Raw genomic sequence first — 27,345 nt, forward strand, 5'->3', positions numbered from 1 at the left:
CCACCCCCACCTCCGCCTCCAGCGCCTCCTGCCGCCCACCCGGCTCCTCTCTCCGTTCCGCGCCGCCGTAGCTCCGGGCCGGGTTTTGCGTGGCTCCGGCCCGGCTTTGGTGGTGTGGGGGGGGTGCCCGAGGGGGGGCGGAGGTGGCGGAGCCGCGAGTCGCAGCGGCGGCCGCGGCGGGCGGAGGAGATGCGGCCGCGGCGCGCCCCGGGTCCGGCCGCCGCGCAGCGCCCCCCCCGGAGCCGACGCCAGCGCGCCGGGGGCCGGGGCTGAGCCCCCTCCCCCCAGCCAGGCGCCGCGGGCCGGGGGCGGGGAGAGCGCGCGCCCCCAGCCCCCTCCCCGCGCGGGATGCCCGGCTGAGCCGGCCGGGCCGGGACAGGTGCGCGCACGGCCCCCCCCGCCCGCGCCCTCCCGCCCTCGCGCTCCCTCCCGCGCACTCGCGGCGCGGCGGCTCCGAGGTAAGCGCCCCGGGGCGTCTGCGGAGGGGGCTGGGGGCGGCGCGGTCCCGGGGTGTCTGTCGGCACGCAGCCGGGGGGCCGACTCGTCGGCCGGGGCGGCCGGGTCAGGCGCCGGGATGGGGGCCCGAGGGCCCCGCCGCCGGGAGGGGGATGGATGTGGCCGGCGCGGGGCTTTGGGGGGGGCCATCGCGGGAGGATCTGTCAGCGACGCAGCTGGGGAGGGGGCTGGATGGGGGGTCGCCGTGTGGAACGGCGTCATGGGGGTCCGGTGGCGACGCTCCGGAGGGGCTGGGGCTGGGCCTGGGGCGCTGAATGAAGCACCATCATGGGGGAGTCTAATGGCACCGCAGCCGGGGGGGGGGGGGCTGGATTGTTGCCTGGGGGCCTGGATGTGCAGCTATAATGGGGGTTCTGTCGGCACCGCAGCGGGTGGAGACTCTGTCCGGGGGGGCCGTGGGAGGCACAATAACGGGGCTCGCGGCTGCGCCGCTGGGGAGCTGGATTGGGGCCCAGGTGGGGGGTTCGGGGCCGACAGGGGCCTGCTGGCCGGGGGCGCGGGGGGTGCTGGGGGGCGGAGCCCTGAGCGCCGAGTCGAGGCGGACCCGGGACCCGTGCGGTGGTCCTGGCCCGGCGCGACCCCTCCGCCCCGCTCCGCGTCCAGCCGCCGCACCTTGGGCGCCCCGAGCCCTCTCCTGCCGCACGCCCGGCCCGGGAGAGTCCGGGGGCCCGGGCGGCGGGGGAGGGGCCGCGGTGGGGGCAGAGAGCCCGCGGGCCCGGAGCCCCTCGCTGCAGTGGGGGCCTGGGGGTTCGGGGCCCCCCAAGAGCTGACAAAGGGACAAAGAAAGCGTCTCTCTCCGAGCGCGCCGGGAGAGGTGGGGGCGCCTGGTGGGGCCCCCCTCCTGCGGGCGCTGATTGGTCCCCGGGGCGGGGGTCACGTGCCCCCCCTCTCCGCCCTGCTCTCCGCCTGCGGGCGCCCTCCGAGTTTAGGGCACCTCCCAGAGGGGGCGCTGCTGTAGGACCCCCCCCACCCAGCCACCGCTGCCCCTGCCCGGGACCAGTAGATGCTGGAGCTGGGAGTATTTGTAAGAGTCCCGGGGCTGGAGGCGATTCACAGCCCCTCAGCCCCTGTTGGGCCCTCTGAGGTCTTTGGCGTCCTCCCCGCCTCGCCCCACCGCCACCCCCTCCCACCCCTAGGGTGTCATCTTTGACCTGCAGCCTGGAGGTCGACTGAGGCTTGGAGTTCTGGGGAGGGGCCTCCAAGCTTTGGGGATCTGGCTTTGGGATTAAGGAGGAAAGTGGGAGGGTGGCCCGCAGAGGGGACCCCCCCACCCCATTTACAGAATTGCATTTCTTCCTGTTTCTCTGCCTTCCCTCAGCTTCTCAAGGAGTCCCCTGGCTGGAGCATCCCCTCCTCCATGGGCTCCCCCCACCCAGCCTCTTTCCCACCTCCTAGGACACGCCCCTGGTTTCCTTTAGGGCTGAATCTGGGGATGTATCTGGGCAATTGCCCCAACCTCTATTTAGAATGAGTGCAGGGTGTGGGGAGATGGCTGGGGCTCCCGGGCGGGTCCGGGCTCACATGGGAGGGGGCCCCAAGCTCTCGGGGAAGTTGGCTGGGAGGTCACTGTGGCCCATGGGAGATCCGTTGAATGCTGGGGAGGTGGCAGCCCTGAACTGGCCCGTTCCCAAGAGTAGATGTGGAAACTGAGGCCCAAGAAATTGGCGCAGTGGGCAGAGAAGGAAGCCAGACCTCTCCCCTCCTTCTCCCAGACAGGACTGGGGGGAAAGGAGCCGCCTCGCCAGCTGAAACCCAGGAGCCCTCTGGAAGGTTACCCCAGAGCCCACACCCTGTCCGCTCCGGGCTGCGTGGAAATGTAGACCCAGAGCTCCGGGTGCCCCAGCCCTCTCTAAAAGAAAAACTTCGGCATAGAGGGAAAAACTGGGGCTAAGAGGAGGAGCACAGCTGTGTGACCTCAGACCGGGGGCTAGCCCTCTCTGGGCTGCCATCTCCCCCGGAGGCGATCTTTGGGTTTAGGGCCTGAGTGGAGGGAGATGAGGCAAAGAGAGGTCACCCAAGGATGCCCTGGATTTGTACCTCCTCACTCTCCCGCCAGTTCCTGCCTTCCTTGTGCCGGGGCTGAGCACCCACGGGTCCTCAGGATCCTGTCACCTCCTCTGCTTTAAGGTGAGAAGGTGTCTCTGAGCAGAGGTATTGCTGCCCCGGGAGGGGCCCCCTCCACCTCTAGATTTTTCTGTCCGCCTCTGTCCACCGGGCTAAGAAGGTGCTGGAGACAGGCTGCGGGAGGGTTTGTCCACCGCAGTGGCTGCCCAGGGCTTGAGGCGGGAGTTGCCGGGTTACCTGGGGCTGGACCTGGAAGATAGAAATCAAGCTGTCCTTGGAAAGGTGACCCTGACGTCAGCCCGCAGAACAGGTGAGCTGGGTCCCTGGAGGCTGAAGGACATGCCGGGCGCTCCCGTCTCCTGGGAAGGTGGTATCCCTGGCTGACCCCGGGGTGTGGCCCGTCTTGTGTGCCTGGCTCTTTGTCAGGAGATGCTGGGGGTCCAGACAGGCCTCGGCCAGGCCTCAGGACAGGTGGAATCAGGGACGGCTGCCTGGAGGAGGGGGAGCTGGAATTGGACTTGAGGGATGGGAAGGATGTTGCCAGGAGAAGAGGGGGCCCGGGATTCGAGGGAGAGGGCGAGGCAAGCATAGCCACGGCAGGGCGTGTTGGGGGAGCCCTGAGTGGCTGGACTATTTTCGGGGTGGGAGATAATGAGCAATTGGGCCTGAGAGCTGGAGAGCGGCCAAGAATGCCAAGTTGAGCTTGGGCCTTATCCCAAGAGCAGTTAGGAGCCACAGGGCGTTTTAGAGCAGAGGAGGGAACGGGCAACGATTTAGACCTTAAGCACCCCAAGGGAAGGGTAGCTACCGGGAGATGGGCTCCTGGAAGCCCAGTGAGCTGCATGGAGTGGTGGTGAGTTGCCTGTACTGGGAGGCAGGCAAGTAAGGTTGATAGCCATCTTTCCAGAATCCTGGAAAAATAAATCTGGTATCTGTTGGGGCCCAGGCGCCCCTCCACGTTGCTCTGAAATTCCCAGCTACTGTGGGTGTTTTGAACTGTAACATTTAAGAGACGGTGCTTCTGAGACTCTAAGCTGCTTAAGGGGCTGGGGATTCTCAGCTTGACTCGTCCAAGACCCGGACCCGGCAGTGATGAGGGCCGACTGGGAGCGGGGCCTCACTGAGCACAAGTGGGGGGGAACGTGGGGCTCAGGGCAGCCCCAGACTCAGGCCCCAGCCCCCTGCCCCACACCCTATGGTTGAAGCACCCCCCACCCCCCCAGCCAGGGTTCCGTGCCTGGGCGGACAGGGCTGGACCGGGCTGGACTCTCTTGTCATCACGGCCGTGGGGGATGCGCAGGTACAGAGACGGGCATTAGGATGTGCCGTGGGGGGCACTTGAGAGGCCGGGGACCCCCCTTCTACTCCTTTAGGTGGGGTACGGGGCCCCAGCAGCCCCCCTCCACGACCCTCCCCTGGTGGCCGACCCCAGGGCCCTGCAGGGAGAGAGGCCCAGGCCAGTGAGGACTACGTTTCCCAGGATGCACCTTGCCTCCCAAGGGCGGACCTAGGGGAGAACTTCCCAACTGCAGGAGTCCAGAGGAGGATTATGGGTTCTCGGAGGAGCCTGGGGGAGACCTGGCCCCAGGGCAGCTGGGGAGATCCGTCACTCCACAGAAGCTCCCGTGTGCCATGTCCCACGCTGGGTGACGGGGGGATCCCAGAGAAGAAAGCTTCAGCTCCAGTGCCTAGTTGGCCCTCGAGGGGCTTCCCGGCCCGGAGAAGGGGAAACAGGCCGACCCTGGCCCTCTCTGCCCCATGGAGTCAGAGCCCAGGCACAAGGAGCAAATGGGGCTGGGGCACGTCAGTCTCTGCCCAGTGGATCAGAGAAGATGAGCAGAGGAGGGGGGCATTGAGGCTGGGGCTATGGTGGATGTGTAGGAGTTCACAGCACAGGGGTGGCTACATACTTTGATAGTTTCAGAACTTTCTCCCTTTCCGGGAGGCCAAAGAGTCAGAGCCCCTGGGTGGTTGAGACAGCCTCCCTCACTGAATTATTGCCCTTAGACATTGCCCACTCGGGTCAGCCCCACCTGGGCTTGAGTCAAGCGTCTTTGCTCATTCACTCACGCACTCATGCCCACTCTTGAGACTCGGCTTACCCATTTGTAAAGCGTGGATGCTGTTCTCTGTCCCTTAGGGCTGAACATTTAAAGACAAGGACACAAGGGACCCGCCAGGCCTAGTCCTATTGTTTTGCTTACTCCAGGGAAAATATTAACTTTGAAAACCAGAAACTTGTGGCCTCTGGCCCTGATCTGATTTAGAGCTGTGCGGTCTCTGCGCTCACTCGAGATGGTTTAATAAGCATCTGCCTATGCTCTTGGGTGCTGGGTGCTGGGTACCCAGCCATGACCAAGGCCGACAAGGCCCGGCCTTTGTTGGACCCACAGCCAGGCGGGGACATAAGGATCCTGACTAGGGAAATAAAGTAAATCGACTCTAACACGTTTTCCTGAAGATAATAACAGTGGAGGACGTAGGCGGGGAGGGCGGGGCTGTTTAGCCCGTGGTGTCAAAGAGCGCGTCCCTGAGGAGCACATCGGAGCAGAGGCCTGGAAAGTGGGATGCAGCCAGTCACGCAGGGATCTGGAGGAAGAGCATTCCAGGGAGAGGGTGTGGTCGGTGCAAAGGGCCTGGGGCAGGACCCTGCCGGCTGCATTGGGTGCATTGGAGGCCTGTGTGGCTGAGCTGGGCGAGCGAGCGAGCAAGCAAGCGAGGGAGGGGGGAGGGGGGAAGGAGAGGCAGGCTTTGCAAGGCCTTGGGGGCCTCAGGGGAGGACTTGGGCTCTACTGCCAGCCAGCGAGGCTTGAACCCTGGAGGGGTGGGGCCGAGGAGGGCGGCACCTGACTCGGGTGCTCAGGGCCCTCTTCTGGCTGCTGTGGGGGCATCGGTCTCTGGGCCACTAGGGCCAGAGCTGGGCGACTGGACGGAGGCCTCCACACTGGCCCAGGGGAGCCACGATGGGGGCCAGCCGGGCAGAGGCAGGAGGGGGGCGAAGGTGGTGGATAGAGGAGGCGAGGGACTTACAGAGCGGGAGGAGGGAAACGGGGCCCCTTCCTCTGAGGGGTGCGGCCCACTGTGGCCCAGAGTGCGGGGTCTACACCGTATGGCCTGGATTCCAGGCCCAGCCTGGCTGCTTCCTAGCTGTGCAACCTTGGGCCTGTTGCTCACCCACTCTGGGCCTCAGTGTCCCCAACTGTAAAGGGCTAAGAGGAACCCGCCCCGCCCACCCCACTAGTACTTTGTGTAAGGCCCACAGCACAGAGCTTGGAGCACGACAGATGCCCCTGGGTGTTCGCCGTCACTGTCCTTTGAGGGTCCGAGCCCCAGGCTCCGGGGGGAGATGGGGCACAGATTGGGGTGGCAAATTCTCTGAGGGCGTCCAGAAGATAGGGGCCTCGGGCCCCCACTATTGTTCCCCGTTAATGTGCAGTTCTCACGCCCCATCCCCCAGGGCCCACATCCCTCTGCCAGCATCTCTGCCATTCCTGAGCCCTGACTCACCCGGACTTGTGGTCCACTCTGACCCCAGGGCTGTCCCCCAGGACCTATCTCCCCGCCTTTGTCTTTCGAGTTCATTTGCCAGGTCTTCCGTTCCCAGCAACAGGCGGCCCAGCCCTGCCTGCTCCCTGTGTCCAGGAGCTCTCAGTGGGGTCCCACTTGAGGATACCTGTGGCCTCCCACACAAGGCCTCTGGGGGAGGGGCAGGTGGGGTAGAGGAATCCCGAGTGGAGGGGTTGCCCACCTGGGAGACACGAGGGCTCCCAGAATCCCGAGAAAGGAGGGCTGGGCTCGCCATGCTGTTGGACCCCAAGGGCAAGAACCAGGTTGTCCTCCCCAGAGGGGAGCCCCCTAGCACGAGCCTCTCCTGCCCTCTGCCCCCCAGGAGCAGGCCCAGCTCGCCAACGTGGGGCTGCGGACGGGGCTGTTGGCCCCAGGCCTGCCCAGAATTCCCCACTTGGGAACCGGTGGGTGTCCGCCCCGTCCCCAGCCCCACTCTGGATTCCCTGGGCACCCCCAACCCCCTTGGGCGGCCCCCTCCCGGCCCTCTAATTACCCGCTGGGTATAAATGACACTTTAATTTTCTCAGAATGGTCGCCGCATCATCGTGGAGAAGCCAGCCCCCCCTTCCCCGTTCCTAATTACAAGTTGCTGCTTCCGATTTGCCTCCTGGCGGCCCAATTTCCAAACAGTGATTAAAATTAATTACCCAGGAGCCCCCCCACCCCCTCCCCGTCTGGGCCTGGAGCCCCAGGGGCCAGCCTGTGGCCCCCCCTTGAGGTCCTGCCCCTGCCACCTGTTCTCCACGCCGCCGCCTCCCCACCCCGAGTGGCCCGAGGACAGGGCGGCCTCTCTGGGGTCTCCGCTGCTCGCCCGCCGAAGTGCATTTGGGCTCCGCAGCCTATGCCCACGGGCACGCAGCAAGGGGCGGCATAAGCCAGCGGGCCCGGGGTCGGGGATCCCGGCTGCACCCTTCCGTGCTGCGTGACCTTGGCCGAGTGGCTTAACTTCTCTGGGCCTGTCTTTCCATCCGTGACCTCGCTGGGCTGGCGTGGGCAGGAAATGAGTTCCTGCTGGGGGGCCGTCGGGGCCACAGGGTGTAGGGGCTTCGAGAAATCTTAGCTGCAGTCCCCGTGGGCGGATGTGGAAGGCGGCTCAGGAACTCTTGAGCACCGTCCTCTTCGAGAGACACTCAGCATGAATGGAGTGTTTCCTGAATGCCCAGCTCGGGCCGAGCCCTTGACACGCAGGACCCGGCAGGGCGCGCTGAACCTCCTGCCGTGCCGGTACACAGTAGGTGCTCAGCAGAGTCTCCCATCGACAGCTCCCTTGCAGCTCCCTTACAGGTGCACTGTCGGTGCGCGGTCACCCCGCCGGTATTCAGGCAGCGCCTACTGTGTGCCTCGGAGCTGATTCACAGAGGGGGGCAGCAGGAGGCGCCGCTGCACCCCAGTCTGGCGAGGGACGAGTTAACCGGCATCCAGCAGCCTCTGGAGGGTGAGGGGCCCCTCTCCGCAGCCCCTCCACGGCCGCGGCCCCAGGGACTCCCTCTGGCTGCTGTGCCAAGTTCCTAGACAGCCCCGAAGGCCCGGCTGGGCGGCCACGGCGGGCGGGGGGCGGGGGGGAACTGAGGCAGCTGGAGGAGGCAGCTGTAAGCAGAGCCGGTAACCAGACCTGGAAGGCGCGGGGGCCCGGCTGCCGGGCTGGGTTACCCGATCCCCCCGGGGACGCCGGGCCCCTGGAATCCTGGGGCAGGAGCTCCTTCTCTGGAACTGGAAGCATCCCGCCCCCCCGCCCTGGCCCTGGCGGGTGGAGCAGCGGGCTCCTGGCCTGGCTCGGAGTCCCTGCCTCAGTCCCCTGCCGAGGCGCAGAGGGGCCCAGAGAGGGCGAGCGGCTGGCCCAAGGCCGCCCAGCCGGGCCGCACGCGCGTACCGGGCCCTGTCGCGGTGCCTTCCGTGCCGGGCGAGGACATTGACGCTCGGTGTCTGGTCTGGTGCAGGGGGAGCCTCCCGGGTCTGGGACCTTCCCGCTGTAACGGTTCCAGGCCCCAGGCCTTTGCCCGCGTGGAGCACCCTGCCCCACATCCTCCCCGCTGTCCCGTGTCAGCCTCCAGGCCTCTGCTGGAATGTCCCTGCTCCAGGCGGTCCCCCCAAGCCCGGACCTGAGCAGCCCCTTTACCATGTGCCACCATCTCTCCCCCCTGATGCACTTCTACTTGGTCAATGTTATCACAAGTCCCCAAGTTCCATTATTTGGTAACATGTGTCCCCTCCCATCTCCCCAGTGGATGGAGGGGCCCCAAGAAAGGCAGGGCTTGGCAACAGTCTTGGTTGCCGCTGTGTCCCCATGCCTGCGACAGTGCCCAGCACACAGATGGCACACAATAACTGCTCGTGGAATGAGTGAATGAGTAGCTCCCAACGTGGGGTAAACAGTTGGTCCCCGGGGTGATGGGGTTGGGTGGAGCTGAAGGAGGTGTGGTGGGCTGGGGGAGCCTAGGGAAACCGAGGCTGTGTCAGGGGCAGTCAAGGAAGGCTTCCTGGAAGAAGGCACACCCACACGTAGCCGATAGAGATGGCGAGCAGGAGTCGGCTGTGCGGCTTTGAGCAGCAAAAGCGAGGTTACCCTGTCTGGGTGGTTGAGGGGCTTCCCGGGGAGCAGCCGGGCCTTGAGAAGGCAGATGTCCCCCTCGGGAAAGACCTGGATGTGGCACTGGGGATTTCGACACACGCCTGGCAGGACAGGAGGGCAAGGGACAGGTAGGTCGTTCCCGGGGTGGGAGGGGTCCTCGAGTGTCACGCGCAGAAGTCCACCCGCTCTTCGGCGGGCACTGGGGAGCCACTGCAGGCCTTTGAGCCTGGTGCGGGCTGCACTGGCCAAGAGGTGCTTGAGGGGAGCGGGACCAGAGGGGAGGGTGGCGTTGCTCTTCAACCCCAATTCTCAAAAAGCCCAAGTGGGACGTGCCAGGCCCCCAGGCCTTTAGCTGGTGGGAGCTTCTGGAAGCAAGAGGGATTTAAGGTAGATTGAAAGTAGAACTTCTGTGCTCAGGCAGAGGGGATGGGGGGATCCTCCGCGGGGGCGGGTTCATCCCAGGGGCGCATGTGGCCAGAGCCTCCAATGTACAGACGGAGCGCGGTGGTGACACTGGCGACACCACGGTGGTCCTGCTGGTCGCTCAGCCCTCCCCCTGGAGCTGCGGGATCTCGCGTGGCCCGCCCAAATCGAGATGCGCCCTTAGTGTAAAACACCTACCAGGCTCCGAGGATTAAGTGGGAAAACCAGCCCTTGAAATGCCTACTTGATCGTTTTTACGTTGATTGCTTGTGGGAATAGCGCCGTTTTGGATCTAGGGGGTTAAATAAAACACATTATTTAAATCGCATTTCTCCTTTTGAAGGTGCCCCCCCCCCACCGGAAACTGCAAATGACCCAGGTTGAGGGGGCGGAGGCACTGGTCTGGCTTGTGTCCTTTAGTCGTCATAGCCACATCGTAGGTTTGGGCTTGTGGTCACCTGCTGCTTAGAGGTGGGGAAACCGAGGCCCACATGGGGTGGGGGTTGGGGTGAGCTTGGGAGGGCTCATAGCCAAGAGGAGGCAGAGCCAGGCTTTGAACCCCGGGCCCAGCAATTCCGGACGCCGCACCGCTAACCTGGAGCTCTTCGGCCAACTGCGTTGTGTGTCTAACCCGCATTCTGGGACTCAGTTTCCCCAACCCACCAACGAGATTAGACCGGGGATCGGCCCGCCTGGTGCCCACAGTTAGTTGAGGCCCTTGGAAACTGTTTGATGGCCAGAACGCCATCAAGTGGGGATGGGGGTGGCGGGCAGCAGCTTCACGGGGGCAGGGTGCGGGGTGCGCAGGCTGACCCACTGTGTGTCCTGCAGACGGCCTGCCAGTGCCGGGGCGCGTGGGGGCGCTGGGGCTGCATCTGTAGATACACGAGAACACACAGAGGGTGTTATGTGCTGTGGCTGTCGGGGCCTGTGGACATTGGGGGGCCCCACACCTGTGGACACGTGCGTGTGCGGACAGGGCAGGCCAGGTGGAACCAGGGAGGAAACCCCGTCTGGATCCCCCTCCTGATGCTGACGCTTCGTTCGTTCACCTAAAGCCCTGACTGAGGGCAGCCCCGGTGGCGCAGCGGTTTAGCGCCGCCTGCAGCCCGGGGTGTGATCCTGGAGACCCGGGATCGAGTCCCACGTCGGGCTCCCTGCATGGAGCCTGCTTTTCCCTCTGCCTGTGTCTCTGCCTCTCTCTCTCTCTCTGTCTCTCTCATATATAAATAAATAAATAAAATCTTAAAAAAATAAAATAAAATAAAGCCCTGACTGAGCACCAGCGGTGTGCCACATGCGGTGGGGACAGGTCGTTGACCAAGATGCACCTGAGACCGCTGTCCCGGGGCTCAGCGTCCGGGGGGGCAGACGGGCTCTGAACAGGCGATGTGGGTGATTGTTTTACTTGGGGATCACCCGTGCACGAAGACTGTTGTGCACACGGGTCCCTGCGAGGTTGGGCGGGTCTGGGTGGGGCCCGGGGCTCTGCATTTCCAAGGGCTGCAGGTGAGGCCCCTGCTGCTGGTCTGAGGGGCCAGGTTCGGAGTAGCAAAGGGTCTAAATTGGACCCTCGGAGAGTGTGGGAGGGTGGAGGCCCCCGAGGGGGCTGTGGCTTTGCAGCAGAGACCTGAGGTGAGGAGGGATGTGGTTATCTTTCCCGGGGGGCCCTGGGGCAGGAGCGCACCTGTCCTGTGGGAGGAGGCCCGTGTGGCTGGAGCAGCGTGGGCGTCGGGAGATGGGGAAGAGGGGGCTGGGGCCAGATCCTGCAGGGTCTTGGGGGGGCAGGGGGGAGGCTTTGCCCTGGGGCTGTGGGCAGAGGAGGGCAGGGCCTGACTTGATGGCTCACGGGCGCCGTCTGGTGGCCACCACGGGGAGCCCGGACCAGGGCGCAGGGGACACAGCAATGGTCCGGGCAGGGGCAGGGCAGGGGCAGGAGGCGTCGGGGCCTCACCGGGACCGCGCTGGGAAGGAGTGAGATTTCCGGATAAAGGTGAATGCAGAGCCGGCAGGACTGGGGGCTGGGGGCCAGGGTGTTGGGGGAGCGGGGCAGGACTCCCAGGCGGCGCCTGAGGCAGAGGTGACAGAGGGGGCACCAGCCGCGGGGGAGCCTCAGCCGCCAGTCGGGAGGTCACCTTGATCCCCACCTTCAGCATCGTTCAGGTGAAAGTCCCAATAGGTTTTATGTGTTACCTGTTTGGAACTTACGAGCTGATCCTAAAGTTTACACCGAAGTGTCGGAGGCCAGAGGCCCGAAGAGGTGCCGGGTGGGAGAGGTTTTCCAGGAGGAAACTGGAACCTGTGTCAAAGTTATAGTAACTACGGGGACGCCTGGGTGGCTCAACAGTTGAGCGTCTGCCTTGGGTCCAAGGCGTGACCCCGGGTCCCGGGATCGAGTCCCGCATCAGCTCCCTGCAGGGAGCCTGCTTCTCCCTCTGCCTGTGTCTCTGCCCCCCTCTCTCTCTATGTCTATCATGAATAAATAAATAAAATCTTAAAAACGAAAAAAGTTATAGTAGCTACGGAGCGGGGAGGACAGGAAGGCAGTCGGGCCCGGGGGCTCCCCGAGGAGCAGAGGCGCTAAAGCAGAGCGGCCCTGAGGGATTTCTGCCCCTGCCTCGGTCTTCTCTTCTGCACAGTGGGATCGGGTGCCGAGAGGTGGAGTGCCCGTCGAGGCCGCAGCAGAGGCCCGGCCGCCGCGTGAGGCGCCCTGATGGGGGCTGGCGCGCTACTGCTCCACGACTGTCCCTCCGTGGGACGTGGACAGGTGTCCCTGGGGCTGCAGGAGGAGGCACGCCCCTTCCATAGGCAGGCGAACACGAGGGGGCCCGGATACCCTCCACGCCACGGGGCGCACCTGCTGGCCACACGGCTCCCCCGCCCCCCGCCCCATCTGGCCCTGGTGGTGGCTCCCGGTGGCCAGGTGCTTGGGCAGGTGGTGGCGCTTCTTACGGGCAGGCGGGCGCCGGGTGGCTGCTGGCAGAGGCGCCTCGAGTTTCATGCAGAGGCAGATGGTCTTGGGGGGGCAGGGGCCGGGGGGAGGTGCTGGGGCCTCCAGGAGCCCCAGGTCGGGGGGGAAACCGAGGCCAGGTGCAGTGAGTTGGCCCCAAAGTGGCCCAGACTCCCCCCAAAAAGAGCACGTGGAGTTCAGTTCTGTGTTATAATCAAAATAGTATTAACCGAGCAGGTTTCAGCTTCAGTTTCTGCTGCCTCAGTTTCCCCATCTGTATGGGGGCATATTAACAGCACCCACTTCTCGGGTGTGTTGTGTGGATTAAATGAATTAATTTAGGTTTTTTCAATACCTGGCACATAGTAAGCACTTGGTGTTTGCTACCTTTATTATTTTTTGAGCTCCCACTGTATGCAGGGCCCTGTGCGCAGGGTGCTGGGGACACAGTGGTGGCCAAGACCCTGTCCTGCCCTCTCCGGAGGCTCACAGTCCAGTGGGGAAAACAGCTGGGCAGTTAGAAGATGGGGTGATCAGGACGCTAAGGGGGAACACGTTGGAACCTGGAGGAAACCCATCTGGGCTGATCTGGGAAGGCTTCCTGGAGGAGGTGTCTGAGAAGAACAAGTACCAGGTTGCTGGGAGCGGGAGGAAGGTGTGCCAGGCAGAGGGAACAGCATGTGCAGATGTCCAGAGGTGGAGACAGGATGGAGGGAGGAGGTGCTGGGACTTCATTTGGAGGATGCTGGGGAGCCATGGAAGGGTTTAGAGCAGAAGTTCTCACCTGGGGATGGGTTTGCCCCGCAGGGGACACTGGACAAATGTCTGGGGAAACCTGTGGTTGTCACATGGGGGGTTCTCCTGGCAGCAAGGGGTGGGGGCCGGGGATGCTGCTCAACACCCTGCAGTACCCAGGACACCCCCCAACCCCGAGAGAATGGTCATGCTGGATGTCAGCAGTGCCCAGGGGAAGAGACCCTAGTTTAGAGCAGGGGAAAAACAGGTGAGATTTGCGTTCTAGAAAGATGCCTGTGCCACCTTGAGGAGGATAGAGAAGGGGCAGGACTGGAGGCCAGGACACCAGGTAGGAGGTGGGGGCTGGGCCGCAGAGCCCTCAGGGCAGGGGAGGGGATGGAGGGGTAAACACCCCACTCTTTGGCTAGGGGATGACGGGGCTGGTGGGAGAGCCAGGCTCGAGAAGCCCAGGCTGGGTCCCAGGGGTCCCTGGGTGGACCTGTGGGGCTGGGGCAGGTGGACAGAGGGAGCAAACGGACTCCTTCCCAGCCTCCGGTTGCTGCATCACAAAGTTGAGAAAACCAGGAGGAAAAGTTAGTCACCATCCCATCCCGTCCCATCCTGACCCAGGGCCTCGGGTGTGAGGTGACTGCTACCCTCTCTGGGTCGAGGGTCGAGGGGGCGCGCTGGGTGGTCCTTGATCTCATTGTGGCCATTAGGGTGCTCGACACCTAGGAGCAGAGCCCTGGGTTCCACCCGGCGGCTGCATCCTCTCTGGTGGGACCACAGCCCCCAAATCACACCCTCCGCTCTCACGTCTGCAGAATGGGCTGGATGCTACCCCACTCCTGCTAGAGCCAGTGGGGGGCTCTGTGAAGTAATTCCTGGAAGCCCCCCAGCGCCAGCTTCTGGTACTTACTATGCCGATGGCAACAATAGGAATCGTAATAATCAGCACTTACTGAGCGCCTGCGGTGTGCCAGGTGCTGTGCTAATACCCGCCACGGGCCTGTGGGGTCAGGACTGCCCATGCCCATTTTACAGACGAGGGGATGGAGGCCCAGAGGCGGGTGGCAACCTGGCCAGGGTCACTCAGCCCATCAATGGCTGAGTCGGGATTTGAACCCTTGCAGCCTGGCTCTGGGGTCCTGTCCCTGGCAACGATGCTGCATGGCCAGTGAATGGAAGCTTTGTTTGGGAGTTTCTTTTTCTTTTATTTTTAATTTAATTTAATTAATTAACTTAAAAATTTTTTAAAGCTTTTATTTCTTTTCTTTTTTTTTTAAGATTTCATTTATTCATTCATGAGAGACAGAGAGAGGCAGAGACACAGGTAGAGGGAGAAGCAGGCTCCCTGCGGGGAGCCCGATGTGGGATTCGATCCCAGGACTCTGGGATCACGATCTAGGCCGAAGGCAGACTCTTAACCGCTGAGCCACCTGGGCATCTCTGGAAGTTTCTTAAGTTAAATATTATTCTGATAGAACGTGGAATAAAATGCACAGGGCATCACCTCACAGCCCTTAGGATGGCAACTACAAAAAAAAAAGAACAGAAAAAAAAACAGAAAACAACATGTTAGCAAGGATGTGGAGAAATTGGAACCCTCGTGGGCTGCTGGTGGGAATGTGAGATTGGGGCAGCGCTGTGGCCAACAGTCTGGCAGTTCCTCAAAGAAGTTAAACATAGAATTAGCATGTGATCCTAGGTTTATACCCCCGAGAATCGAAGGACAGGCCTCCAGGAGATGTTCACAAACCCATGTTCATAGCAGCATTATTCACGACAGCCAAGAGGTGGAAGCAACCCACGTTTCCATCGACGGGTAGATGGATAAGCACAGGGCGGTCCGTCTGCACCCAGAATCCCAACCCAGCCTCGGAAGAAGGGACCCCAACATCTGCCCCCGCATGAACAGACCCCGAGGACACCGGGCTCAGGGAGGGGACCCAGACCCAGAAGGACGCCTCCTGCAGGACCCCACTCCCAGGAGGTCCCCAGAGGAGGCCCGTCCACAGAGACAGAGAGGAGGTGGGGGGAGCCAGGGGTGGGGCGGGGGGCGGGGGTCAGTGCTTCCTGGGGACGGGGTCTCTGTGTGGGGAGATGGAAGGTTCTGGAGATGGTGGTCGGGGAGGCTGTGCGGCGGGGTGAGTGTACTTCGTACCCTGAGCTGCGCCCTTGGAAATGGTCAGGATGATAAATTTATGTTATATATATTTAACACAATATAGGCTCAGCGGAGTAAGCATCTGCCTCCCTCTTGGGTCGTGGTCCCAGGGTCCTGAGATCGAGCCCCACACAGGGTCCCCTGCTCAGCAGGGAGCCTGCTTCTCCCTCTCCCTCTGCTCCTCCGCCCTGCCCATGCTCTCTCTCTTTGTCAAATAAATAAATAAAATCTTTTCAAAAATTTAAAATTTAAAATACTAAAGAAAAATGGGGCAGCCCCGGTGGCTCCACGGTTTGGTGCTGCCTTCAGTCCAGGGCCTGATCCTGGGGTCCCGGGATCGAGTCCCACGTCAGGCTCCCTGCATGGGGCCTGTTTTTCCCTCTGCCTGTGTCTCTGCCTCTCTCTGTGTGTGTCTCTCATGAATAAATAAATAAAATCTTAAAAAAAAAAAAAGAAAAATGTTGAAAAAAAGGACAGAGCACCTGAGAAGCCTGGCTGACCCAGGCAGGTGTTGTGGCGGAGGAGGCTGGGCCTGAGGGTAGAGCAGGCTGCGGGAGGCTGGAGGCCACTGGAGCCTGGGGCCAGTGGCTGGGGGTCCCTGGGAGCCATGGAAGGCTGCCGAGCAAGGGAGGAGCCAGGGAAGGAAACTCTTAAGGAAGCAGAGGCATGTCCCACCAACACGTAGGATCCGGGCGTCTGCTGAGTCACAAATCCAGGAAGTCCAGGGTCACGAAGAGGAAGCTCTGCTGCTCCATGCAAGGCTTTCCTGTTTTTTGGCTCTGAATCCTCAGAGGCAGGCACTGTAGGGCCAAAGTCCTCATACCACCTTCACCTCCAGAGGTTCAGAATCTCGGAGCTCTGAGGCCAGGACAGGGCGTGGAGATGTCCCTGCTGCGCGCATGGGGAAACTGAGGCACAGGCCTTGCCTGGGGCTTCCCGGAAGGACGAGGCCGTAGGTTCCTTACTCAGGACCACCAGACTGCACCCCTGCTGGCAGGGCTGTGGAGGGCTGGGTTCCAGAGGGTGAGTTCTGCTCACACTTCCACCGACTGTCGATCATCAACCGGAGGAAGCCTCCACGCCGCACACCACCGGGCAGGTTCTCCAGATTCCCTTGAGGAAAGCTCCCTTGAGAGGTAGTGAGGTGCCTGTCACACAGGTATTCCAGCAGAGGCCAGGAAGGCTGGAGTGGGGAAGGAAGTCAAACTTGCCGGGGTCCCTCTGAGGTCCCCCGCCAGCTGGAATATTCTACGATTCTAAAGTATAGCAGTTCCCAGATTGTAGTTTATAAAATTCTGAGAGACTTTGAAAAAACAAATTTTTTTGAGCCTTTCATTTTAAGATTGTTGTGGGGTTTTTTTCTTTTTTTAAGATTTTATTTAATTATTAATTTATTTGAGAGGGAGAGAGAGAGAGCGTGAGCAAGCGGGGGTGAGGAGCAGAGGGAGAGGGACAAGCAGACTCAGTGCTGAGGCAAACACCGGGCTGGATCATCCTCCCCCCGTCCCCCCAGAAACCACGACCTGAGCAGAAATCAAGGGTCACTTGCTTAACACCAAGTCACCCAGGCGCCCCAGGATTGTTGTGTTTTAATTCTAAGAATCCTTGAATATATGTTTTAAGATTGAACTATTCAAGTACGTGTTTCGAAGTGTTGTGTGTGTCATTCTCATGATGCTTTTTGATTCTTTAAAATCATTTAATTTAAAAGTCATTTAAATATTGTCATTACGGGGTGGTGGTGGTGGTGGTGGTGGTTGTTAGAACCCGTTTCCGGAGCTCTCACCTCTCACTACGATGTGGTCAGAAAGGTCTTTCTAAAAAAAAAAAAAGAACTTTCTGATGATTCCATAAGTGCTGGCGTTACTATTACTGCCCTCTTGGCGTTATGTTTTGTTACTGCCCCCGGGGATGTTCCCGGGGTTTGAAGGCCCAGGCCGCTGCGGCTCGCGCGCGCCATCTCTCGGCGGAGGGCGGGACTGCAGGCCGCGCCGCTCACCGCCAGGCCCCCCCCTGCCCCCCCCCCCCCCCCCCGCCCGCAGGTGTCACTTCTCGTCGCCCGGACCTCGCCATGCGGACCCCGCGAGCGCCCCCTCCTCGCCCGGCCCCACTGCTCCTACTGCTGCTACTGGGGGGAGCCAACGGCCTCTTCCCCGAGGAGCCGCCGCCGCTTAGCGTGGCCCCCAGGGACTGTGAGTGGGGGTCCTGGGGGAGCAGATGACCCGAGGGAGGGTTCTTGCTCCCCAAAGCTGGGTCTGCTTGCCCACTTCCCTGGGGGCCTCACCAGGCCAGGCTCACCCCAGCCCTGGATCACACCCCTCCCCAAACCCTCCCCCAGACCTGAACCACTACCCCGTGTTCGTGGGCAGCGGGCCAGGACGCCTGACCCCAGCAGAGGGTGCTGAAGACCTCCACATCCAGCGAGTCCTGCGGGTCAACAGGACCCTGTTCATCGGGGACAGGTATGAGGGATTGTCGGGCAGAGTGTGCAGGGTGAGGTGTGGGGAGCAGGTGGTGGCATTTTGGGGGCGGTTGGATTCTGGGCCATGTTGTTTGCCTGGAGTACAAATTGGCGTCCTTGGGGCTTTATAAAGGGTGCTGTCTCAACTCCACTTGTGGTTACAGCCCAGAGTCTGCTATGGTGTGTTTGCAGGTGGGGACAGCTCTTTGGTCAAAATTCACTGGGTTTCTAGAGGGAGCTGATGCGGGGCTCCAGGGATTCTCTGAGAAGGTGACATTTGAGTTGAGACCTGAGTCAATCATGGGGACATCTTGGGGGAGAGGGAGAAATCTGGGCAGAGAGCACAATCTATGCAAAGGTCCTGGGGCAGGATCCAGTCTGGTGTATTGGAAAAACATTGAGGATGCCCAATTGGCTGGGGCAGAGCGGGTGATGGAGAGAGAGGGAGGCAGGGAGGGCAGGGAAGGGACAGGGCAGGTTGTGTGGGGCCTTGTGGGCCTCAGGGAGGACTTGGGCTTTTACCCCAGTGATGGAGAGCCTCGAGGGCTGGGGGCAGAGGGCCTACCAGACTCAGGTGCTCTTGGGCGCCCTCTGATGGCTGCTGAGGGAAGGACGATCGAGGGCCTGAGCAGGAAGGCCAAAGCGAAGGCGACTTGCCCTGTTCATGGTGGACTGGGGTGGTGGCCCCGGAGTGCACGAGAAGGGGGTAAATTCTTGGTGGACATTAAAGGCAGAGCTGATGGTATTGGCTGATGTGTGGGAGAGGAGGAGAGGCAGCAAGTTGAGGATGACTCCCAAGTTGTGGCCTTTGCCCCTTGAAGGACAGAGTGGCCTCAGCTGAGATGAGCGATGGGGCAGGAGCAGGTGTAGGGGACAGTTGGGGGCAGCGTGGCCAAGCTGAGTGACGGACGCCCCGGAACCCCAGCAAGGGGATCTCCAGGGTCAGCTGACCTCAGAGTGGGGCCAGGCTGGAGACAGGACTGTGGGCATAGACGGGGTTACTCCAGAGGAGAGGGGGGAGGGGTGGGAGACCGAGGGGGCCAGATGGGGGCGGGGGAGCCGGATCCCTGAGGAGTTCCCAGGAGAAGGGGTACGAGCCAGTCAGACCCTGCAGTGGGGGCGAGGGGAACAGAGAAGTGACTGCTGGACTGACTTGGCACAGGGTTGTCAGTGACCTTGACCAGGGCAGTTTCTGCGGCGGGGGGTGAGAGGGAAGAACCTGGGGGAGACTGGAGGTGGTGGGAGGGGCACCTGACGGCACCCGATGGCAAGGCATTGGACAGTTCACGGGGTTGGGTGTAGGCCCCTAAGGCCATGGGGTGTGTAAGCACGAGCTGGCGTTGTCAAGGCGTTTGGAGTGTGCTAGAACCCGTGGGTCATTTTCGGGCGTGGGGATGCGTGCGATGGCATGAGCAAGCACGCGAGGGCATGTTTGGTGTTGCAGTTGCCCGCAGCTGCGGCCCCTGCTCACCCCTGCGTGTGACCTGTTGGAGAACGGGGAGTGGGGGCCGGGGGGTGATGGAGGCCCCCATCCTCACTGACTGTGCCTCTGCCCTAGGGACAACCTGTACCGGGTGGAGCTGGAGCCCCCCACGACCACGGAGCTGCGGTACCAGCGGGTGAGGAGGGGGCACAGGTGGGAGGGGTGGGGGCAGCCCTGGAGGCTCCTGCGCGGGGGCCCTGACGCGATGCTGGGGAGCAGGAATCGGGCGCCAGGGATCCCGCTCCCCTCACACTCCCTCTGCTCCCAGAAACTGACCTGGCGCTCCAACCCCAGTGACATCAACGTGTGTCGCATGAAGGGCAAGCAGGAGGTGAGTGCGCCCTGGCCACGCCTCCAGCCACGCCCCCACCCGGCCGGAGCCCTCGGGTTGCCATGGCCACGCCCCGAGCCTGGCCACGCCCCCAAGTGGTCCTCAGGCGTGGCCACGCCCACAGCCCCGGTCAGTCCCGGAAGCTCAAGTCCCACACCCCCAGACGGGGTCCCAGTCCTGGCCCCGCCCACACCCGGCCCCGCCCCCGCACTGGCCCCGCCCACACCGTGGCCACGCCCACCACGGCTTCTCTCTTCTCGCCCTACCCAGGGCGAGTGTCGAAATTTTGTAAAGGTGCTGCTTCTTCGGGACGAATCCACGCTCTTCGTGTGCGGTTCCAACGCCTTCAACCCCGTGTGCGCCAACTACAGCGTGAGTCTCCCCCCGGGACGCCCCGCCTGCCCCAGGTCCAACCTCCTGGCCTAGGCTCACCTGCCCTCGACTGGCCGTGCCCTTTCCCCAGGCCACATCACCTCCTACGGGAAGCCTTACTGGATATGCCCTCCTCCGCCCCCCACCCCCCAGAGCCCCCTAGGAGGCTTCCAGAGGAGATCCGGGAAGCCACAGCTACTTAAGCTAGAATCCAGTTATAGGATTAACAAGGATTGACTCTTAGACCTGTTCGCAGAAGAGTAAACTAAGCGCCCTAGACAGTTTAAGCGGTTGTCCAAGTCACACAAGCATCCGAGGTGGAGCCAAGATCCCTCAGGGCCCAGGGTGCTGGGGGGGGGGGGACGACTGCCCGGTGTGGCCAGGAGCGCTGTCACTCAGGCCCTGTGCCCCCCCACCCACAGATGGACACACTGCAGCCCCTCGGTGACAACATCAGCGGCATGGCCCGTTGCCCGTACGATCCCAAACATGCCAACGTTGCCCTCTTCTCTGGTGAGTGTCCCCCAGCGCTGACTGTCTGATGGGCCCCCAGCCCTGACCAGTGGTGGCATTTTCTATTCTTGGAGTTGGGTGATCATGAAGGTGGCTGGGAGGCCATCTGTCTGTCCAGATGTGTGTGAAACACACAGGATCTTGGCCACGGTCAGCACTCAGCCAAGGTCAGGGCTCAGCTGGGGCAGCTGGAGATCAGCCTGGGCTTGGGCTTAGGTGGGGCCCGGGCTCAGCCTAGGGACAGGAGCTCCCGTGGGCTCTGGGCTCAGTCTTGGAACAAGATCAAGTTGTGACCCACCCTGCCCCTGGCCTCTGTGATCTGACGCAACTTCTCGCCTGCTTCCCCCCAACTCACGCCCATCCAGAAGGGATGCTCTTCACCGCCACGGTGACCGACTTCCTAGCCATCGATGCTGTCATCTACCGCAGCCTGGGGGACCGGCCCACTCTGAGAACCGTGAAACACGACTCCAAGTGGTTCAAAGGTGGGGCAGGCATTCATCGAATCCCCCCCCCCAGAGGAGACAGGAAGGAGACTCCCATCCCATCTTTGCAACCTACTGACTTCTTAGAAGATAAAGTAGAGGAAAGATGTCAGTTGGATCTGAAGTAGAACTTGCTGGAAATGGGTGGTTTAGAAGCTTGAACTGGAACCACAAGAGGGGTTCAACACATGAAGGAGGAAGGTGACAAAAATAGTGGATGTTGCTGTTTGTGAAGGGTAGACATAGTGATTTTGGGATCCTGACACCCAGCATTCCCCCCCCCAAAAAATCTTTGAGTCTATTTTAGTTTGCCTGGGTAATCGGCCAGTGTCCCCCCTTCTCTGTAAAATAATTCACCCGAGCTGATCTGTTCACACCCCAGAAACTCCATTCCTCATGTCAGAGGCTCGGTTCTGACCCCTCCTCTCCTACAGAGCCCTACTTTGTCCATGCCGTGGAGTGGGGCAGCCACATCTACTTCTTCTTCCGGGAGATCGCGATGGAGTTTAACTACTTGGAGAAGGTAAGTCCCGTCTCTTCCACCCCCAAGAGGCCCGGGTGGTAGGGCATGTTGCTGAAAGGCTCTGGCCATGGGAAGCAGGGAGTAAAGGTGGCTCCCTGAATCTCCACCTGGGGCAAGGGGTTCCACCCTCCACCTGTGGTCCTCAAGACCCTCCACTCCAGCCAGGACCAGGCTTCCGAGGCTGGAAGACATTATGGAGTGGCCTTGGTGGGCACAGCCCTGGGTGAGGTTCATGGGTTTGAAGGCAGGTAACACCTCTGGGGTTCCAGTCCTCGGGTGGTTGCTATGACCTGTCCACCCACCGTCTCTCAACTGTTTATCCAGCCTTCCTCCACTGTCCATCCATCTACTCACCCTCCTACTCAGCCACCTTCTCATTTACCCGTCTGTGTGTTCTTCAGCCCACCCATAATTCCATCAGTTCATGTATCCATCTTTCCATTTACCCATCTGCCCACCCATTGACTCAACCATCCTCCAGCTAGCCAGCCATCTGCTCGTCTGCCCTACCTCCCTTTCATCTCCTAGTCACCTATTTATCCAGCTACCGGTGCATTCATTCATACAGCTAACCATGCACCTCTCTATCCTACTCATTAGCTCGTTCATCTCCTGCTCGCGCTTCGGTATATCCAGTTATCTATCCCCCCTCCCCTGTTCATGCCATTCAACCTTCTGTCTACCCATCCACTCATCCATCTACCCATGCACCCACTCATCCATTGATCTATCCTTATGTCCTTCTTCATCTGCCATCCACTACTCCTCCTCCAGGCAACCACCCATTTATCCACCTACCGTCCAACCATCCATCAACCCACTCACCCATGCACCTACCCACCCCTTCATCTCCCATCTGTCCATTCATCCATACACACATCCTTCTATCCATCCATGCATCATTATCTCCCTCAAATTCGTTCATCCGTCCATCCATCCACGCAACCATCCACTACTCCATCCATCCTTCATCCTGCCATCCCTTCATCCTGCTCATCTATCCTATTCCTCAGTCCACCCAGGCAGCTGGACGGTGAAGTGTGCAGCCTTCCATTTACTACTATTGTGACCTTGGGCCAGCCACTTCTCCTTCTCTGGTCCTCAGTTTCCTCATCTGTATAATGGGGATATCAGTCCCCTCCTTTGTCGAGTTTGGGAGGAATGTAGGAGATGTTGAGAATTATGTGCCTGGTACCTAGTGAGCGATCCGTAAATACGTGAGATTCATGACACGTGGAGACTTACACCTGACACCCCCATGTTTCCACTGGGGAATGTGACGTTCAGAGGGGTATGGGGTCCCCATCTGGGGTCCCACAGTGAGCCAGGGATGGACCCCTCTGTCCTGGCCTGGGTGATGGCTCAGGTCCCCATCTGCCTGCTGTTGCTCCAGGTGGTGGTGTCCCGCGTGGCCCGGGTGTGCAAGAATGACCTGGGAGGCTCCCCTCGGGTGCTGGAGAAACAGTGGACGTCCTTCCTGAAGGCGCGGCTCAACTGCTCTGTGCCTGGGGACTCCCACTTCTACTTTAACGTGCTGCAGGCCGTCACGGGTGTGGTCAGCCTGGGGGGCCGGCCCGTGGTCCTCGCTGTGTTCTCCACCCCCAGCAACAGGTCAGAGGGCCCCAAAGGGCACAAACTGCGGGCACGGGGTGGATGTGAGTGGAGAGGTCCTGCATTCAGCATATGTTCCCTGGGGCCTGGCCTGGGCAAGGTTGGACTCCTGAGCGGCATCAGCCCCAGGCTGGGGTAGGACAAGGCCAGATATCGACCCTCCATGGCCCTTTGGTCAGAAGTGGGCAAATGGGGGATGTCCTCCCCCTCTGCCTTTAGAGGAGGGGGTCAGGAAGGGCTTCCTGGAGGAGGGAGATTGGAGCAAGGCACACTTGGGTATGAGATGGCAGGAAAGGGAAGAGCATTCCAAGTTGGAGGAATAGCATGTGCAAAGGCCCTGAGGCTGCAGTGCGGTTGGGATGTTTAAACAGTACGGAGGAGGCCTCTGTGGTTGAAGAGGAGGGGGTGAGCAGAGGATATGAGGGCGGAGAGGGAATGAACCACTGGGAGGAGCCTGGACTGCATCCTGAGAGCCCCAGGGAGCCATGGGAGAGTGGGGAGCAGAAGAGAGACAAGATCAGATTTGCATTTTTGGAAAGCCCCCTGAGGGATGGGTTGAAAGGGGGCAAGAGTATAGCATCTGGGAGACTGGACATCCAGGCAAGTGACGGTGGGTGGCTATGGAGGGACGCAAGTGGCCGTGGAGGAGGTGACCTGTGGTCCAGTCAGGACCCTGTTGAGGAAGCAGAGTGACTGGATTGGCTGGGTGGCCTCTCTGGCCCAGGGGACTGAACATCCAACAGCTTCATGGGGACAGAGACTCTCCAGCACGCTTGACCAAGGCAGTGCCCTCCACCAGGCTCACCGCTGCCTCTCACCTAACTCCCCCAGCATCCCTGGCTCGGCTGTCTGCGCCTTTGACATGACTCAGGTGGCTGCTGTGTTTGAAGGCCGCTTCCGTGAGCAGAAGTCCCCTGAGTCCATCTGGACACCCGTGCCGGAGGACCAGGTGCCACGGCCCCGGTGAGAGCCCCCTTGATCCCAAAACGGGTGCCTGGGTGGGGTCCCGCCCCTAGAACGAAGGGCCGGGACTGCCAGGTGGTTATCTGTCGCTGCCCTTCAGCCGCGCCCATTAGACAGATGCAGAAAACCGAGGCCCTGCGGGCAGGTCCGCTGGCAAATCAGAGCCCCTGCGTAGGGATGTCCAGGTGCAGCCTGACCAGCACTTCTCCCCACCCAGGCCTGGGTGCTGTGCGGCTCCCGGCATGCAGTACAATGCCTCCAGCGCCTTCCCCGATGAGATCCTCAACTTTGTCAAGACCCACCCCCTGATGGACGAAGCGGTGCCCTCTCTGGGCCACGCGCCCTGGATCGTGCGGACTCTAATGCGGTCAGTCCCCATGCGTGGCTGGGGCCCTGGTGGGGCGGTGGGTGGTGGGGAGAGCCCAGGCCAGGGCGGTGGGTGGGGAGGAAGAACGGGGCCCCGGCGGGCACGAGGGCAAGGTGGAGAGTGGTCCTGCTGCAGCCAGACCCTCAAGCCAGCTGGGTATGCAGCACCCCGGGGGGGGGGGCACGTGATGGGGATGGCGGGGGACAGGCAGGAGCCCAGCTTGGGGGCCTGTCTCTCTGTGACGTGCCCCCATGTCACCATGCCCATGCCTACCTTACCTGGCATGGGTGTTGTCTCTACATGACCCAGGGCCCCACAGGGACTGTGGGACCAGCCTGACCCCCTGCCCACCCTGGCCCCAGGCACCAGCTGACGCGAGTGGCTGTGGACGTGGGCGCTGGCCCCTGGGGCAACCACACCGTTGTCTTCCTGGGTTCCGAGGTGGGCACCGTCCTCAAGTTCCTCATCTGGCCCAATGCCAGCACCTCAGGCACCACTGGGCCCAGTGTCTTCCTGGAGGAGTTTGAGACCTACCGGCCAGACAGGTGGGGTGGGTAGAGGTGGGGAGGTGGGCCCGGTGGGCAGGGCGATGGGGCCCGCCCTTGAGTCTCACAGTCTCCTCGCCCCCAGGTGTGGACGGTCGGGCGGCGGTGAGGCAGGGCGCCGGCTCTTAAGCCTGGAGCTGGACGCAGCCTCAGGTGGCCTGCTGGCAGCCTTCCCCCGCTGTGTGGTCCGCGTGCCGGTGGCCCGCTGCCAGCAGTACTCAGGGTGCATGAAGTGAGTTCCCCTTGGGGCAGGTTGTGGAGGTGAGGGGGAAGCAAGGGGAAATGAGCATGGGAAGCCGGGAGAGCCACGTTCAAGTCCAGGGCCCAACAGTGTCCTGACTCATTGAACGATGAGCCTAATGAGCTGGGCAGGGGATATAGCCTGTGCAAAGGCCCTGGGTCAGGATCGGGCCTCGTAAGTGGGGGGAATAAGTAGCCCCTAAGTGCAAAGATTTGTCACAGGGCCTCCCGGAGCTGACGGTAAGAGGTGCCTGTGAGGGCCGGCGGCTGATGCACCCGCTGGGTCACTTGTCTGCCCTAGGAACTGTATCGGCAGTCAGGACCCCTACTGCGGGTGGGCCCCCGACGGCTCCTGCATCTTCCTCAGCCCTGGCACCAGGTACGGGGAGACCGGGTCGGGGGGTGAGGATCAGGCTTGGCCGGCGGTTTCTGCTGACCGCCCTTCCTACCCCGTCAGAGGCACCTTCGAGCAGGACGTGTCCGGGGCCAGCACGGCGGGCTTAGGGGACTGTACAGGTGAGCGGGGGGAGGGGGGACCACCAGGGTCTCCTAGTGCTGCCCAGATGGGGGGTGGGGTGGCCTCGGTCAGGGCCTTGGAGGGGCAGGGTGGCAGGGGAGGGACAGAGAGAGGCCAAGAGGCGGACAGATGCGCAGACACTCAGCGAGGACCGAGGGACAGCCGGGCGGGGCGGGGGCGGGGCGGGGCCCGGGCTGCCCCGCCCCCTCCGGCCCCCGGCCCCCCGCGGCGCCCTGACGCCGCCCCCTCCCGCCCAGGACTCCTGCGGGCCAGCCTGGCGGAGGAGCGCGCGGGGCTGGTGTCGGTGAACCTGCTGGTGACGTCGTCCGTGGCGGCCTTCGTGGTGGGCGCCGTGGTGTCCGGCTTCAGCGTGGGCTGGTACGTGGGCCTCCGCGAGCGGCGGGAGCTGGCGCGCCGCAAGGACAAGGAGGCCATCCTGGCCCACGGCGGCGGCGAGGCCGTGCTGAGCGTGAGCCGGCTGGGCGAGCGGCGGGCGGCCGGGCCCGGGGGCCGCGGCGTGGGCGGCGTGGGCGGCGTGGGCGGCGCCGGGGGGCCCCCCGAGGCCCTGCTGGCCCCGCTGATGCAGAACGGCTGGGCCAAGGCCACGCTGCTGCAGGGCGGCCCCCACGACCTGGACTCGGGGCTGCTGCCCACGCCCGAGCAGACGCCGCTGCCGCAGAAGCGCCTGCCCGCGCCGCACCCCCACGGCCTGGGCGCGCGCGCCTGGGAGCACGGCCACCCGCTGCTCTCGGCCTCCGCCTCGTCGTCCCTGCTGCTGCTGGCGCCCGCCCGCGCCCCCGAGCCGCCGCCCGCCGCCCCCGCCGCCCCCGCCGCCCCCGCGCCCGGCGAGCCCGCGCCCGACGCGCGCCTCTACGCCCGGCCCGGCCGCGCCTCGCACGGCGACTTCCCGCTCACCCCGCACGCCAGCCCGGACCGCCGGCGCGTGGTGTCGGCGCCCACGGGCCCCTCGGACCCCGCCCCCGCCGCCGCCGCCGCCGCCGCCGCCGCCGCCGACGGCCTCCCGCGGCCCTGGAGCCCGCCGCCCACCGGCAGCCTGCGGAGGCCCGGCCCCCACGGCCCGCCGCCCGCCGCCCTGCGCCGCACGCACACGTTCAACAGCGGCGAGGGCAGGCCCGGCGACCGCCCCCGCGGGCGCCACGCGCGGCCCGCCACGGACTTGGCGCACCTCCTCGCCTACGGGGGCACGGACAGGACTGCGCCCCCCGTGCCCTAGGCCGGGCCGCCCGCCTCGGCGGTGCCAGCCACGGGAACCAGGAGGAGAGAGCCGGCCCAGCTCCAGTGGGTGCTCAAGACCCCCGCCCCGCCCCGCCCGCGTGGGGGGCCCCTCGGCCACACGGAAGCACAACGAGCTCGCCCCCCGCGCCCCCCGCCCCGCCCGGGGCCGCGGGACACTGAGGCGCTTTGGGGTTGCGGGGGGGCGGGAGGAATGTGCACCGGATTTGAGGTTGACCTGCGCGTGGATTTGGGTTTGTTTTCCAATTGGCGTTTCTTTTGCAGATTTCTATCCAATTGCACAACTCCGTTCTCGGGGTGTCCGCCGGGGGCTTGGAGGCGGCGGGGCCGGGGAGGGGCCGCACCTGCGGACCCAACCTCCCCACCCCCACCCCCCCCTTCCAGGCCCCTCCTCAACCCAGGCTCCTGGCGTGTGTGGGTGTGTGTGTGTGTGTGCATGCCGTGTTCGTGTGCAAGGGGCCAGGAAGGGGAGGGAGGTGTGTGTGTGTGTGTGCCCACGAGGGCTGCTGCCGGCGTGTGTGTGTCGCGGCGGGCCAGCGTGCAGTGTACCTGTCTGTGTGCGAGGCGGTGGCCCCAGCGGCCTGGGCGTTGGCTGAGCCGGCGCCGGGGCTTCCAGAAGGCCGGGGGGCCTCCGAGGTGCCGGTCAGGAGTTTGAGGGGGAGACGAGAAGGGGTTTCGGGCAGGGGGCC

At 62.9% G+C, this 27,345-nt stretch overlaps 1 protein-coding gene across 2 annotated transcripts; it reads left to right on the top strand.

The window, feature by feature from the left end:
• The first annotated feature begins 313 nt into the window (after positions 1–313).
• On the top strand, positions 314–27,015 carry SEMA6B (semaphorin 6B). Of its 2 annotated transcripts, none has more exons than XM_077860396.1 (17): positions 314–458; positions 17,034–17,183; positions 17,330–17,453; positions 19,011–19,071; positions 19,204–19,266; positions 19,537–19,638; positions 20,061–20,151; positions 20,517–20,636; positions 21,071–21,159; positions 22,553–22,770; positions 23,602–23,733; positions 23,951–24,100; positions 24,463–24,645; positions 24,731–24,877; positions 25,187–25,264; positions 25,343–25,401; positions 25,660–27,015. In XM_077860396.1, exons 2-17 carry the CDS (start codon positions 17,063–17,065, stop codon positions 26,634–26,636), a joined length of 2,715 nt encoding a protein of 904 aa, XP_077716522.1. In that variant the 5' UTR covers positions 314–458; positions 17,034–17,062; the 3' UTR covers positions 26,637–27,015. The 2 variants fall into 2 exon arrangements, with proteins under 2 accessions (XP_077716522.1, XP_077716521.1); XM_077860395.1 differs by lacking the exon at positions 314–458 and adding an exon at positions 15,702–16,014.
• The last annotated feature ends 330 nt before the right edge of the window (positions 27,016–27,345 follow it).

This window comes from Canis aureus, chromosome 19, assembly GCF_053574225.1.
Source record: "Canis aureus isolate CA01 chromosome 19, VMU_Caureus_v.1.0, whole genome shotgun sequence".
Taxonomy (NCBI): Eukaryota; Metazoa; Chordata; class Mammalia; order Carnivora; family Canidae; genus Canis; species Canis aureus.